This window comes from Lagopus leucura, unplaced genomic scaffold (assembly GCF_019238085.1).
Source record: "Lagopus leucura isolate 7727_CA_CO unplaced genomic scaffold, USGS_WTPT01 Super-Scaffold_73, whole genome shotgun sequence".
NCBI classification, from domain to species: Eukaryota; Metazoa; Chordata; class Aves; order Galliformes; family Phasianidae; genus Lagopus; species Lagopus leucura.
The window spans coordinates 26,408,717-26,425,486 of NW_024962252.1; the positions used below are offsets into that span (position 1 = coordinate 26,408,717).

The window sequence follows — 16,770 nt, forward strand, 5'->3', positions numbered from 1 at the left end:
GAAAAAATATTCCAATGTATGCATGAGAGAAATAGCTTCAAATAACAACCCATTTTCTTATACTCCCTGTGGTGTGGCAGATGAAGGAGCAGGAGCTGCTCTAGCAACTGCCTTGTACATTTCTCTCTTTTGTGCACTGTTCAGTACTTACATGACTGTGTTTGTCAGTTGTATGAATAAAGGAACAGCATCAGATACACATTTGCAAAAAGCATACTGACAATCATGGCTCATCTGTATGAAGTTAGATGCCAATAATGGCATATATATATCCGACCAGTCTTCTATCTAACCATGCCTATCCAGAGCAAAACAAAGTTTCTTTGTCCAGCTTCTTTAAAACCATCCTGGATGCAGCCAGAATCATCCAGGTTTGAAAAGGCCTTCAAGGTCATCAAATCCAACTGTCAGCCTGACACTACTGAGACTGCTGAGCAATCCTGAGGTGGCTCCAGGACACAAGAGGTTTCAACACCACATGTCTTGACCTCTCTGTTCTATGGGAAAGTACAATTTTTAAAAAATTGAATGTTTTCTTACTAAATTGAAAGATATGGTAAATGGCTTATGTTTAAATGCTAACATACAATGAACCCTTCCACAGCTTCCACAACTGGCCATTCCCAGTACAGAATCCATCTTGTGAGCGTGTTTTTTTTTAACCAACAGACATGCCTACTGTTTATTATTTATTTTTTGAGTTTATTAAGAGTTTTAAGTAGTAAATATACATCATTTGTATTTTAATGTCTGAATGTTTTGCATTGATTCTGCTTGATTATTTCCTTCACCCTTAAAACATCCCACTTCCAGCAGAGAAAATATTTCAGGGAAGTCTCCACTAAGTTGTAGTTGCTGTACTGTGACACCTATTTATCATTCTTCTGCAAGCAGATCCTTTAACCATTAGAAGGCAATTAATATATGCCTCTCTAATGTTTGACGAATGCCCAGAATCCAGAAACCACACTACCTCAGCATTCCTAACAACACTCTGATATCAGTACAGTGACTGATATACAAGTATGCTTAACGTGGATTGAAGACACAACTTGCACTGAAATTTTCATGGTAAATAATTAACAGTATATAATGAATTAAAATATTTGTATTCAAATGTTCTAAGAGTGATTGCTTGCCTCCAATTTGTCAATGACTTAAAACTATGCATACTAGTTTTGGCAGTAGTCAACACCACTCCTCTTAGACTCTCAGTCCTGTGTTGATTACACAGAGAAATTTACTATTTCAGTCATGCAAGTCTTTCAACTAGATAATTTTTTACTTGTAAGGAAGAATTTTCCATTTGTCTTACTAACTGAACAACTGTATAAAAATGCTGCATTTTCTTTTCATTCCCTCATTTTACGAGTAGCAGGATAACACCGAAGCTAAAAATGCCTCTGCTAAAACTAGCAGTAATAAAACATTCAATAATCATTAGAATGGACCGAGTTCCTATGTACTATTTTGTGTCCTGTATGTAAAAAAACAAAGCAAAACAATACAGGATGAAAATTTGTAAGTTTTTCTTGCAATCTGCTTTAAAGTAAGATTTAATCTTTCTGGAGATTTTGCAGGTTCTGCACAACAGGTTTAAAGTTGCCAAAGATACATATTTTTAAACATTTTAAAGCACTGAGGCCCCCACAGAAAGGGAGAAGAAACTAATCTAAATGGAAAACATCTGCACATTTTGAAAAACATGTTCAGCATAATTATTATTTATATATGCCCAAGTTATTAGGCTGATTTCCATTGCATCTGATAATGGAAAATTCTGGCTTGAGTAAGAAAATACAGCATAAAAACACTGCTATTTGTCAGAGAGGTTTAGATTTTAAGGTAAGTAACATAAGTGCCATTCCATAGCAGCTTGACAAATACAATTAGCATAGCCCTGAAGTGGCTCAACACCTTGCCAGACAAACACCAGCATTAAGGAGAGAACAGGAGCTATGAGAAGGGGGGTGAGAGGGAAGAAACTAAGGGAGCTGGTGTCCCTGGACTCCTGACATGACTGAAGTATCAAAAGACAAGATGCAAGCTCCAAATGTACAATGAATAGAATCAGACCCATGCAGTCTCTTCAGTTAAGTGGCAAATTCTGGGATCTCATTCCCAGTTACAGCTCAAAGGTAAATGCTTAATACTCTGAGCAGTCCCAATGGGAAAAAAAACAACCATCCATCTACTCTTTGAAGTGCAGTCTAGCACAACCTCAGAAGAGCCTTTAGTTGGTAACCCAACCATGACTCAGAAACTTAATTTCTCACACCCTGTTGACTTCTCCTCTCCATTGCAAAAACTCAGATGAGCATGAACAGTGCTGAATTGTAGGCTAATATTATTTCTTGAACCCACTACAACTGTGAGGAAAAAAACAACAATCAAATACAAAACCTCTTTATTCAGCCATCCATTCACTGAAGATTAGTTTAAGGCCTCTTTCAGCAGTAAATTGAATTGAGGCTTTGAGATGACTGGGCAGTCCTCCTAATAGGAGGTGCCAGAACATCAATACACACCAGCTCATGGATTTTCTTTGCATCTTGTAACACTTAGGTTGACCACCCTTTTAGAAACCTTGACCTCATTGTTTAGCCACGAGAAGAGCATTATAAAAGTTGAACTACTAGTACATGTACACTTTTTTTTGGTACTTGTAGAGTTACATATGCACACACACACACTTGTAGTGAGGTTGCTCTGAAAGTAACATCTCCTGCTTTTTTAATTTTGGTCCACAATATCAGAAGTGGATGTTGGTGGTATGGCAGTAGAGGTTGAACCTTCCCGTCAAGATTTCACTACATGTTCTTGCTGTGTGACAAGTGGCAGCAGAGGGGCAGTCTGGAAAACGATGTCTGACATTGCACATGAAGCAAAGGTGTGTCACTGAATTCCTCCATATGAAAAGAAAATGGCACCCACTGCTATTTGTCAACACTTGCTAACCATTTATGGAGACCAAACAGTGGATGTGAGCACAGTTAGACAGTCGATGACATGTTTCTGCAGCAGTCAAAGTGACAGTGGTCCCTTCCAATTGGGCAGATTTTTATGAGCACAGTATGCAGGCTCATATTCATCGCCGGTGAAAATGCATAGCTAATGTCGGTGACTGTGTTGAAAATGGTGTTTTGTAGCTGATACTTTGCTCTAACAAATAGTGCTCCTGTGCTCTTTGTATCTGTTGTAGTGCCCTCGGAAATAAATAGGAGGCAATACTTTTGGCATGACCTACATGTGTTTAATACATGTCAAGACAATAACATCCCATGAAAATTTAAAAGTGAAGTAATGAAGTTTGGCATAAAAGAAAAATGGGAAGACTATTGCAGTATCAGAAGCAGCAGATGACATTTGCTGCTTAGAAACACTTAATCATAGATTAAATGACTGTCCCACCTACTAAAACCAGGAAAAAAATATTTTGTAGCTAATAAGATTTTTATGTGACTTGATATGGCTGTTCCCTGCGGGGATCAGATGCACTTTACAAGTTAACCTGCTCACTTTTAGGAGAAGATTTTGGGGAAACAGAGAAAGAGAATAGCAGACTATTCCTAATTTTAGTAATGCTTTCATGATGTACACTTTCTAAACTATCCCGGCGTGGCAGGGGCAGAGGTGAAGCTGAAGTTGCGCACACCCAGCCTAGCAATCTAGAAATCTATGCTAAATTCACAGGTACAAGAATGTTTTATTTATCTTCAATACACATAAATCTCTGATACTTTTATCAGTCACAAAGTTTAATGCTTGCATCAGTCATAGTGTAACTTCTTCTAACGATAAATAACGATAACGATATTGCTGATGATATTTGATATCATTAAGAGATACCAAATTCAAATATTCTTTCAGCTAAAAAACGGGAACAAGAGAGGCCAAGTAATTAGTAATCCCAGGCGCTCTGGAAATAGCAAAACCAATTTTCTATAACTAGCTGCTTTTAAATCTCTCTACTTCATTACAAATGGGAAGCCAAGTCAAGGTAGGCAAGGTTTTTGAAGCATTAGGACACCATTTTGGGAAAACTCATAGCATTACAGAGATTTCTATAGCTGAAGTTAATGTACAACTGAAGTACACAGAAGTGCACTCAGAACACATATAAGGCTGTAGCTTCAAGCTGTTCTGCCAGAATGAACTCACATTTGAAATCATTACAGAGGAATTCTGCAGCAAAAGTAGAGCAAGAATGCTGCTTTTTATCCTAGTTTTAACTCTAATATCCCCGCCTTCTTGAGATGTAATTTGCTGTACAACTTTCTGACACAGAGTGCACAGTACATTTTTACAGACAATATCTTCCTTACATACTCAAGCCTTATCAAACAATATATACTGTGCATTAGGATGATACTTTTTCCATATGTCTTTTTAGTTTCCACTTAATTGCAAACCATATCATAATAGAGAAAGACAACTTTTTATGGTTCAAGTTTTATACAGTTCCCTTAAAACTGGTAACACTACACCTCAGAAAAGTACTTACCTCATTATCTGTTCCCACATCCAACATCACAGGTAGGCACTCAAAAGGTTTCACTCCTCCACATGCTGTATAAAGTGCCAGTTTACCAACTGGGATGCCCATTCCATAACAGCCAAGGTCTCCAAGACCAAGAATACGTTCTCCATCTGTCACTACAATAGCCTGGAGGAAGAAAGAAAAGCACTTTAAAAATTTAAAAAGTATTTGTACATACATTTTTGTATGTACAAATTATTTTGTAATCATATTGGTGTTCTTCAAATTTTCATTTAAAAACAGGTACAATGGATACAAATAAAACAACAACAAAACAAAAGTCATGAAATCATAGGTGCATGGGATCGTTAAGGTTAGAAAAGATCACTGAGATCACCAAGTCCAACTGTCAACCCATCACCACCCTGCCCCTCAGTGCCACATCTACACATTTCTCGAACACCTCCAGGGATGGTGATTCAACCACCTCCCTGGGCAGCCTGTGCCCTGCCTCACCACTCCTTTGGAGAATAAATTTTTCCTAATATCCAATCTGAATCTCAAACTTAAGGCCATTAAGGCCATTACCTCTCCTCCTATCACTAGTTACCTGGGAGAAAAGGCAGATCCTCACCTTGCTATGACCTCCTTTCAGGTAGCTGTAGAGAGTGATAAGGTCTCCCCTGAGCCTTCTCTTCTCCAGACTCAACAATTCCAGTTCCCTCAGATACTCCCTGTTGAGATTTGTGCTCCAGACCCCTCACAGCTTTGTTGCCCCTCTTTGGACACCCTCCTGTAGTGAGGAGCCCCAAACTGATCACAGTACTCAAGGTGCGGCCTCATCAGTTCCAAGTACAGATGATCGCCTCCCTGCTTCTGCTGCTAATACTATTTCTGATACAGCCAGGATGCAACTGGCCTTCTTAGCCATCTAGGCACCCTAATGGCTTGTATTCAGCCAGCTGCCAGCTAACACCCCCAGATTCTTTTCCTCTGCTTATTTGTATTTGTGAAATGGTTTATTGTATATCACTGTGCTGTGTTGCACTATTTTAGATTTTTACTTCATCATAAATGGGTCTTGCATGTAAAACTTTTCAGAATACCCTAGAAATGTATTTTATATTACATTACAAGGAAACTGGCATTGTTCCCTATTACATTTTTCTGTCAACAACATCAAAACAGAGTAGGAAGTGAAGTTATCCACAAAAAGAAGATCCCCAGACACCTGGGTTTTGTCATCACTGTTTCCAGGAGAACTAGAGCCTGCCACTCCTGCTGGCTTTTCACAGGGCTGTCTACAGTCACCTAGTTCTTATCCTTTGAATGTGTATTTGCTTTTCTCTTGAGCAAATAACACGCTCTATCATATTTATACATATGAGATTGTGTTTCCACTGATAGAAATAGAGAAACTCAGTAAAACCCACAAAGTTATATGCACTAATAAGGAAGATTTTTCATATTAGATTACAGAAATACACTCCATGTATTCATGAGTACAAATATAGAGACAAAATATTAAACAGCTTCATATAAAGTAAAAATGTAAAAATAAATAAAAAGCCACTGCTGTAGCTACAGTACAACTGTCAAATTCTTGTGTTAACATTTCAATCACGATGAAGTAGATAGCACCATAAAAATGTTCTTGTAGCAAGAACAGTGAAGTGCAACTACTGTAGTAAAGACGTGGAAAATTCTCAGAGAGCAAATGAAACACCTACATTCCTTAGCATCAGATTGCCAAATCCATGCAAAGGTCTCCTCGGAAACATTGTGAAACAGATTCAGAATGCAATACAGATTAAATATGATCAAATCTAGCAATTGACCCTGAAGCCTAGAAGTAGGTGTTAAAAATTTTACAGTTCCTGTTGCCAGCCACCACTTCTCTCATAAATACAACATGTTTTTTCTTTTCTAATTTGCTGGGATGTTTATGATACAAAGACTACATATATTTCAAAATTCCATACATTCAATTACTAATACATTTTTTAAAAACAGTTGTGCACCACATGTACTGCTTCTAAATCTCAATTATAAAGAATTGGCTAAAATATAAATAGCACTCTGAAAGAAATTAAACAGTGCAGTAAATGTTCTCTGACAGTATCAGCTTTGTCAAGCAAACAAAACCAAACTTACCTTGATGACACTCTCTGGCCAGGACTTCAGCATTGCAGCAATGTGCCCCCGGTCATGGATAGTAATAAAAAGACCTCTGCAAATAAATGAATACTTCTCATATACACAAGCTAATAATTGTTCCCTTCTAAATTATTTAAATCATAAATTAACTCCATGCATATGTTTTCGACATACATAAATTCTGTTCAATAAATGCTTAGTTTCTTTGGAAGAAGAGAATTAAATATCTGCATTTATTAGAAGTCAGAGAAAAAGTAACAGTGAAAACATAACTGCTCAAAGATTCATTGTGCAATAAAAATCTGCAGGATTTAATTCTGCAAATTATTAAGCTGGATTTTAAAACTCTCCAGGTATTTGACGTGTTCAAATGCATTCATTAATCTACTGACTTGAAAAAACATATTCATTTTATAACAGTGATCACTAATGCAGTCCCAAAATTTTTAGGCAAAAATTCACCGAAGTTTTAATCTATGAATGAAAACTGAAATAAGTCATCATCATTAATTCAAGAGTGTTCGGTTATATATTTAGAAAATGTTATTTAATTAGACTAAAGTGGTAAATTGTCTAATGAAAACCTCTAATTTGAAAGCGTATCTAGTCTGCCCTATAGGGCTAAGCATACTGAATTTTTACTTTGAAGAGTGCTTTTTAACTGAAAAAGACAATCCTTCCCAAAATGCTGTAAGGAAGCAAGGCAAAATAAGTGCCGATGCTTCCTTTCTGATGCACTGTAAAATAAGCTGTTTTATAAACTGCTGTGTAAATGGCTTACATAAAGCATAAAACAGTTTGTCAAAATTGCTAGCTTCAGAGATGGCCAGTCTGAAGAGATGAGAGTGCTAAACAGAATGAAAAGTGTAGAAAGAAAGCTACCCAAAGATATTACCCTTCTCCTTTTCCCCCGCTCTCCAATTTACACAGACCTAATACATTGGTGTTAAATGAAGTAAGATTTTGTAGTGATTTTCTAAAGCGCCAGAGCAGCCTAGTTGTGGTTAAATGACCTCTTTCTTGCAAAGCAGGGAGAAAGGTCTCCATGGAGTGAATTCCACAGCAGAGGAAAATAAATGCAGGATGGCAGCTCCAGAAGGAACTTTGTCCAAACATTTGTAAGGACATTTGAATAAGTATTCAGAGCCTGTTTCAGAAATCTGTCCAAGGAGGATCACTTTCAAACAACAATGAAAAATAGGGGTTAAAGTGTAAACAAAGTCGTGTTGAAAGCATTTTATTCCCCTCCCTCCACCTTTCCCTCCACTCTTTCTATATGTTATTAACACATTTCTGAACGTATTGTCCTGACTGAGAAGATGCTGTTAATTTTAAGGGCACAGTTTCCTTATTCCATAAGAATATGAAAAGAGAAAGGAATCTCTTTATCTGGATCTGTTGTCCTCATCTTCCAAGTTTTAATTTAAAGCACTTTTCTCCATTAAGGCTGGCAATGCTACACGCATGCAACCACAGAAAAACAGGCTATACATTTTTTTTCATGTCTGGGAAACTAAACAATGGCCAGAAACAGCAATAGCTGAACGAGGTTTGTAATAGTGGGCTAATAGGGTGACACTGACTATTTAGACAGCCAGGTATTTGGCTACCCAGTAGACATGATGGTTATATTTTGGCTGTCAACGCATAACCATGAGAACAATCAAGAAAGCAGCAGCATGGCAGCAATCTCAAGCCACAGAACATTGCAGGCTGGAAGCTACACAGCTTAAATGGGAGTAATTTATAAAAAAAACTTTCAGAAATAAGACAGAATTTTCCATCTGTGTATAACATTCATAACCATAAGTGATGTCAGCAATGCTCACTGCCCAGAATCAAACAACAGGCAGCCCATGTTGTGTCCATGGGTTTGACTCAGTCCTTCAGGCTGGAGCAGCTACCTGGCACAGTGTAAATCTACATGGAACATGTCTTTGAGTGCATAGGCACTAACGCTCACCTTTACTTGTTTTGGCTCCAGTTAGACTTCAGCAGTGATTCAAACCAGTCTAGCCAAAAGTATAACTTTTACTCCTGTCCTTGCATAGAAACATAGAATGGCTTAGGCTGGAGGGGACCTTAAAAACCATCTAGCTCCAACCTCCCTGCCATCCACCAGATCATGTTGCCCAGGATCCCACCCAACCTGTTCTTGAATGCCTCCAGAGATGGGCATCTACAGCCTCTTTGGGCAGCCTGGGCCTTGGCCTCACTGTCCTCTGACTAAAAAATTTCTTCCTAAAACCTAATCCAAATCTGCCCTCTTTTAGTTTAAAGCCATTCCCCCTTGTCCTATCATTTTGAATAGAATGAAAGTATATGAAGCTACAGTTCAGCAAAAATTATGCAAAGAAGTTCCTATGCCTTCTTTTCTCTTGTCACAGCATCAGTAAGACCCTAAAGACTGATGAGTGGAACCATGCCAGGACATCAGGATCCACTGAAAAAAAGGATGGATTTTTGAGGGTTCACTGACTTCACCATACTGTAGATTTTACCAAAGTATGAAGGTCGTTCTGAATTACATAATTTGGCTTTGTTTTACTAGAACTCTAATCTATTAGCACAAAGTAAACAATTAAATAGTGCATTTTTTTGTCATGCTTCAAGGAAATAATGTTTCACCATTAACATATTTGTCTATTTTCTATTGAAGTTCAAAAATATTTTGGAGTAACAGAATAATCCTTTCTTTCCTCTTCTTATTAAAACAGGAGGTATTCTAACATAGAAAATGCCAAACATGCCAAACATTTTTGAATGGAGAAGTTCAAACTTTTCTCACAGCCCTCCACATTCAAAACTTTATTTGAATTATGGACTGTATAAAAATTATAATAGAAGTGATTTCACTTCTCCATGCCATCTAAATCAACAAGCTTAAAAATAATAATAATAAAAGTTCACAGGGAGCAGCTTCAGTTTCTGAGTCTTCACTTTCTCAAACTCCTGCACTTTGCAAAATAAGCCAATCTAGTTCCTCTGTTGAAATTCCCTTCTATTTGTGCTAAAATTATACAAAGTGGTACAATTATAAATATTGTACTAGAAGCTAAAGTACCTAAATCCCAAGAATAGAATGGTTTGCTCTTTATTCACCAAGAGATAACAGCATAACTGTTCAGCATGGTCTCCTGCCATGTACAAAGAGTACTGAAGCTTTTAATTACATCTTAACCCATTAAGTTCTTTTTCTTAGTGATGCTCCTCCCAAGATTTCTGAGGCCCAATAGATACTATCGATGGTCTGATTTTAAAAAGGAAGCTGTTTATAGATTTTCTATTATTTTTTGCTTTAACATTTCCCTTTGTACAGGAGTGAATTTCATTACTTTAGTGCAAAAGTATTTATTTCAGTAAGGAAAATAGTTGCCACTGAAGTTTCATCTGATTCTAAGCTTCATTCTGAATTCATCAGTAAAGAGAAACCCAGTCTTTAAACTTTCTAGACACTGCGTATGCAAACCATATTTAAACACAAAATTTTGTAGGAAACAAAACAGAGATTATATCTAAAAATAACAGCAAAATGGGAACAGTGTTCTGTGAAGTGAATGGTGTAAGTGAATGGTACAAACTTTTATCATTCCTGAAAACTTGGACATATATAGTTCATTGAAAAGGTAAATACTAACAGTAAGTGAAAGACAGTGGAAAAGAAGATGTTGTCCTGGGAAATACATGAATAAAGCATATGTTTGTAAATAATACAAGTGTTTTCATGCTTGGCATCTGGTTTCCTGAATGACTGTTACTAAATATCTATTTTTCAAAGAGGCTGGTTTCAAGTATTCTGGAAGATGGAAGATAACATATGCCAACTCAAATTAGCTGAATTTAAAAGAATAACAGAAACATTATTATAAATTTTACAGTGATTCAAAAGCCTAATTTGGCACAGAATTGTAGGGAGATAATCAAAAAAGAAAAAAATATAATCACTGTATGTCACTACGTTGAGGGGTCTGAACTCCTCAGTTACAGGAGAAAATCAGAAGTTAGTTTTATTTCAAGACTTCCTTTTGAAAATGCTGTTTCTTGCCACTGTTTATCTTTGCTTGCAGCCTGTGTAGCATTCTTTTCAGTTCCCAAGTTCATCACAGCTATTTATCAATCACTGATAGTAAGTGGGCTGCTTTAACAGTTTCTGCTGTTAAAAATAACTTCCACATAGCAGACATGATAGCTCAGAGGTGAGCTATCAGAAAAGGCCTGGGGGAGCTGCTGACCATAGATCTGAAACATGCTCTGGAGTTTGCGGGGTATATTTTGCAAGCATAAGACACCAGAGAAGGTGAAAAGAAACAGAAACAGAAAAATAAAAACAGCAAGATGCCTAGAGCAATGCAATCTGAAGGCAAACAAAACACAGAAATTATAGAAAATCTCAACATCTGGAACATAGGATGCTGTCTTATCACTTATCTGCAGGTCTGGACAACTCCAGCTCTCAGAGAGCATGATTATTGTTACCCAAGCACGCTGCTACTTCAAGTGTATGATGTGGTTGGTAAAAGCAAACCACTGTACTTGAAATATACCTCTTAAATTTTTCAAAATGTCAGTGGTTCCATAAACATGTAAAAAAGTCAGAGCTTTGTATAATAAGAAGCAAAAGGATGAACTAATTCAACTGCTCTCATTCGGCACAAAAGCTATTTATATTATAAAGCAATCAGAATAAAACGTTGAAAGTCTTACACAGTAAATCTTCAAACCAAGATTCTTAAGCGATATATAAAGCAAGTACATCTTGTCTCTTCACTACACAATTCTCTAATTTTGGAAACCATGATGCATAGCTCAAGGTATTTTGGAAGAAAATTAAGAATTCTTCATGATAAAAACAGCACTTCATAGACTTTGTAATAGCAGGCTTTCAAATTACATATATATATTTTTTCATTTATATAAAATAGCCATTATTGCATATCTGGATAAAACTTTTTAAATTACTGTCTCATCTTCTTTACTCACAGAATCAACAGCATAGCACTTCATGGCCTAACTATTCAGACTGTAATGATGCATCCTTTTAATATAACAACAGAGCAGACAAAATCATCTCTCTTCATTTCTTAAAGGACAAATTTCTTTACTTTACTGTATTTCAAAACTCTCATGAATCTAGACAACCAGTTTGTATGTACTCTTGCTGAACCACAGCAGCATAATGGCCTATAAATGGGATGTGTTAGTCTGAAAAGCAAAAGATATGCATACAGATATACAAGATATCTGAGATATACAGTATTTAAGAACCAGAGCTATTTTGCTCTGGAAGCTACTTAAATTCTACTGACAATTGCTCAATAAATAACTTAATTATTACACTCTAATAGACTCAAATAGAACTATTTGAAGATTGTGATTGAGAGAACATTTCACCAGAGCCAGACAAATTAAGTCTAAAGACAAAAATATCCTGCTGTTCCACTTCAATAGCTACTATATTCATTTTATTTTATGCTGATACTGTGTAAAAAACCATCATGACAGCATCAATCATGTCTCTACTGGGAGTCCTACAATGCTGCTGATGTTTAAAGAAATTTTTTAAAATGTTATTAAACTGTGAAGTACTCAAACAAGTGAAATCACTGTCTTTTTACATACGTTCTTCAACAATTTGTCCTGTCTCTGCTCATTGGAACATGGAAATAGTCCAGGATTTAGACAATAAGGTCCTTTAAGCCAGTTTTCATTGACCTTTAAATTGACATCATTTGCTCTCAACAACCATTAAAAGGACAAAAGTGAGGACTTATTAAAAAGGCTTCTTTTTATGGCACATCCTACTCAACTTCTACTTTAATGAAGAAGTCATTTCTGGAAACAGACACTATCTTTCCTTTGTGCAGCTGACCTCCACAGCTGAAAAGGGACCAAGGACAAGTTCATGTCCCAGCAATACAACAGCTCTTCATGCAGAGAACTGTAGTGCTAAGAGGCAAAATTCAGAAAGAAAGGCAGGGTAATGTAAAAAGAGCACAAGTTAAATTTGTGATAATGTCACGTTGTCAGTGAGTTTTCCAGGCATAGAACAGGGCAGGTTTATCCATGATTGAGCTACCTGCATATCACATTCAGTGACATTTCTGAGACCCACGTCTGTAGGGCCAGAGGTGCAGGATCACCAATATTCTGTGGGACTTCATGAAATCTTCCAGTCCAAGCACTCTCAGCTAGAGCAGTTATTTTGTCTTGAATTCCTCTGGGATAAAAATGTGATTATAGGCCATGATTTTTCTGCAGTTTTTAGCAGGAAGTGTTAGTGGTAAAATGAAAATATCTATTCTAGCAGAGTTTGCTTCTCCTAAGACTAAAAGCATTTTGCATTGTGCTTTGCTGCAACTTATACATAAACTTAGTCTTGTTACCAGAGGAAACTCTAACAGAAAATAGCATTAGAAAGTAGATCTCCTGTATTTTACCACGTAGAGGTGGGCAACAGAGGCTGGGAAAGAAAACTTTCAGTTTATTATTTGCACATCTTAAGATAAGCTTAAGTTTTTCAGTCTTAGGACAAAGCCAAACAACCTTTCACATGACAAGCATTACTCTAAGTGAGAGAACACCAAATAAAAGAACACATTAGTAAGTAAAAAAACACTTTCTCTTTCCTCATTCAAAGGGCACCACGTGTAAACATGTTCATTTTTTTCCGAAACAAGGTAGTGTAGCTACCGAAGTAATTTTTAAATCCTTACAAAGTAAACATTTCCATCCTTAAAAACTTCTCAACTTGACCAGCTATTGAATATAGGTAGAACAAAGAAACAAAGCATTCCTTAGTTGATATTCAATAACCAAACTTTTCTGAAATAAATTATTTTCAACGAATGAATTTACCAAAACCAAAAAAAAAAAAAAAAGCTGCCTGACACGCAGCTCAGCTTGTAGAATCAGTGCAAATGTCCTAGCAAAGTAATTTAATGTTCATCTCCTTTTCTGTCCCTATCTAGCCTTGACTTCCAATTGTATCCTCATAAAAGACCTCAGGTCCAGATTTCCTGGACTGGACCAAGTGCTGAGTGGCCTGGAAACCTCTGAAGTATTGGGTTTCAAGCAGAGAGAAAAGAGTTCCCACTGGATGTTATTTCAGTCAACTTGCCACTCACAGAGACTGCAAGCATGAAGTGTATTCACGTCCATGTTGAGTGATGTGAGGGTGCTCCTTGCTTATACTTTCACCCAGCTGTTCACCCACTCATAAATTTTCAGATTTTTACATGCGAGAAAATAAAGTCTTAACTACAAAAACTGTATGGAGACCTTCTTGTTTCTGAAATACAGTTTATACAAAGACAATGCTTTAGCAGCCTTTACTCCATGTTTCATCTACTCCATAAATTCCTTACTAGCAAATATTTTCAGTTAGCAGTCTAGATTTTTACTGTCAACTGTAAAACAGCTGGTTTATGCACAGGCTAACTCATAGTTAGAAATCCTGGCACATTATTCTATTCCACTTCTGCATGAAAGTGGATCCATTGTTCCACCATCATGACCAAGAAGCCAGGCTTTGGTGGCTTCTGGGAAACACAAGAAGCCTTCCAAGAAGGAAATTTTAAGGGCACTGAGGCAATGCTTTACCGTAACTCAGTTTCTCTGTTGACAGTTCATCCTACCACAGAACTGACTTTTCAGCAATTTTTCCCACATGAAAATGTAAGATTATAACTTGATAAGCAGAATGAATAAATCACTGCTTAGTGACGTTGAGACTATTTTGGTTTTAATTTATTCTCACTGTAAGAAGCAAGTCTGTTTGGGTCATTTCCCTTTCGTTGTTATTTTAGTGTTTGGGATCACTCAATAACTAGATCACAGAATCATAGAATCACCAAGGTTGAAAAAGATTGCCAAGATCATCCAGTCCAACCATCCATCTACCACCAATATTCCTCCACCAAACTACGCCTATTAGTACAACATCTAAATGTTTATTGGGCATCTCCAGGGAAAATAACTCAACCAGCTCCCTGAACAGCCCATCCCAGCAGCCTGATAACTTTTTCAGAGAACAAATTTTTCCGAATATCCAATCTGAATCTCTCCTGGCACAAGTTGAAGCCATTCCCTCTAGTTATATCACTAGTTACATGTGAGATGAGGCCAACCCCCACCTTGCCACAATTTTCTTTCAGGCAGTTTGTAGAGAGCAATAAAGGATCCCCTGAGCCTCTTCTTCTCTAGGCACAACAATCCCAGCTCCCTCAGATATTCCCCATCAGACTTGTGCTCTGGACCCCTAACCAGCTTTGTTTCCCTTCTCTGGATATGCTCCAGGGCCTCAAATTCTTTCTTTTAGTGAGGCCCCCAAAACAGAATGCAGCACTTGAGGTGCAGCCTCACCAGAGATGAATATGGAGGGACAAACTCTTCCCTGCTCCTGCTGGCAACACTAACACTAGATAACATCACTTAAAAATTCTTACAAATTTAAAAACCGAAGTAGCTTTAACAATGTTGTATTTAGACTACTGATTGACTATGCATACCCATAATAACATTCTAAAAATCAGGGCTGTGGCTGACTACTTTCCAAATTAAACAAATGTTTGAATTTTATTTAAATACAAGTCTTTAGAAAGGGTATAGTTGCTGAAATCTCATAGTTTAGAGTATTAATTAAAATCTGAGTAATTTTAAAACATGGATGTTAAGCTAAAATATTTTAGAAGATTCAATGATATGTTGCAAGAATAAGTCAAAATAAAAATTGATCTAGTTCTAATTCCAAAAATATGCTGTGGTAGTAGATCCTTAGCATACAAATGATTCAGTTGCACATTCTTCAAATATCTACTTTTTACTGTTTTCTTTTGACATCTCGATTTTAGCCATTTTTTTTTTCAATTACTGCATTGATATTTGCTACAATATTTTCCATCATTTTATGTCCATATTTTCCACAATCAAAACCACAACGTTTTAAAATAGTAAAATGCAAACAACCTGGCTAGCACTAGTTTTGCTAGTATTTCCTATTAAATTTTTAACATGCATGAATATTTGAGCCAGACATACATCTTAGGACTCTGTCCAACGAAAGCTTTATATAGGGAAAAAAGCTGTATGTCCAGCTGTATCTCAGACACAAATACTGAGTGGCATACATGACTATTTTTAAGAGCATGTTATTTGATGTTAACAAAGTTGCAACAAACAAGTTCTTCTCTGAAAGTCAGTCACAAAAGAAACGAGTGTTTAAATTTTACCAGTAAAAAACAAGAAATGTATATTTATATCATCTACTTAATATATATTTAATTCTACCCCATAATATTTATTTATATCCCAAAATATTCATCCCTTGCCTGTTCCAGAAGTTCCTTACCAGGAGAGGCATATGACTGTCTCAAAAACTGTGTGGAAAAATCTCCAGAACTGATAAAAATAATCATAATAAATATGATATAAACACAGGACATATTAAATACACAATAATTTCATTATCATGCTCTTGAAGGCTGGCAATTGCTATGCCTCCTTTTCACTTCAAATTATCTGTTTTAAGATCTATTTAGAAGGTTTCTAGTCAGAGGTAGAACACTCTGATTTTAGTATATCCAAGTTACTGCAGATTTGGAGGCTTTTGCTTTCTGTTTTTGACCACCAAATACAAGACTATTTTTAAAGTTATAGAATACTGTATTCAAAATGCAACAACAGGAGTATGCTGGACTGCTGAGTAATGAGAACATAACAAACAGAGAAGCTGCTGAGTAGGTTAACAGGGGGTTTGGGTGGTGCTGAAGGACGTGCAGCAAATGTACAGAAAACAAGAGCTGGAGAATTTCCAGTGTAAAGCACACCCCCATAGGAAAAGCCTTCTGAACATGGACAGGAATATATACAGAATGAGCTAATAAAAGCACTGTAATGTTTCTAAGTCAGTGGCGTTGTCTCATCTGAAATACTACTGGCACCTCATTTTGCAACATAAAAAGTCAGTAATGGGGATTAGTGGAAATTTGGAGAAAGTTCTCTGCACGTTGCCAGAGGGTGGGATTCCTCTTCCTCTTCAAAGACCTCAGTGTAAAAGAACATACTGAATGCTTATCAATCACCTGTAGTAGATCTTTGCTATACGCTCATGTAGCAAAGATATGATACAAATATAT

At 36.7% G+C, this 16,770-nt stretch overlaps 1 protein-coding gene across 4 annotated transcripts in view; it reads right to left on the bottom strand.

The window, feature by feature from the left end:
- ME1 (malic enzyme 1) overlaps positions 1 to 16,770 on the bottom strand; it is a 156,500-nt gene that overhangs the window by 82,612 nt on the left and 57,118 nt on the right. For all 4 annotated transcript variants that reach the window (XM_042881691.1, XM_042881674.1, XM_042881666.1 and 1 more), the window contains 2 exons: positions 6,635 to 6,710; positions 4,505 to 4,666 (listed from right to left, as the gene is read on the bottom strand). In XM_042881691.1, coding sequence (XP_042737625.1) covers positions 4,505 to 4,666; positions 6,635 to 6,710 — 238 coding nt within the window. The remainder of the gene's footprint in view (positions 1 to 4,504; positions 4,667 to 6,634; positions 6,711 to 16,770) is intronic.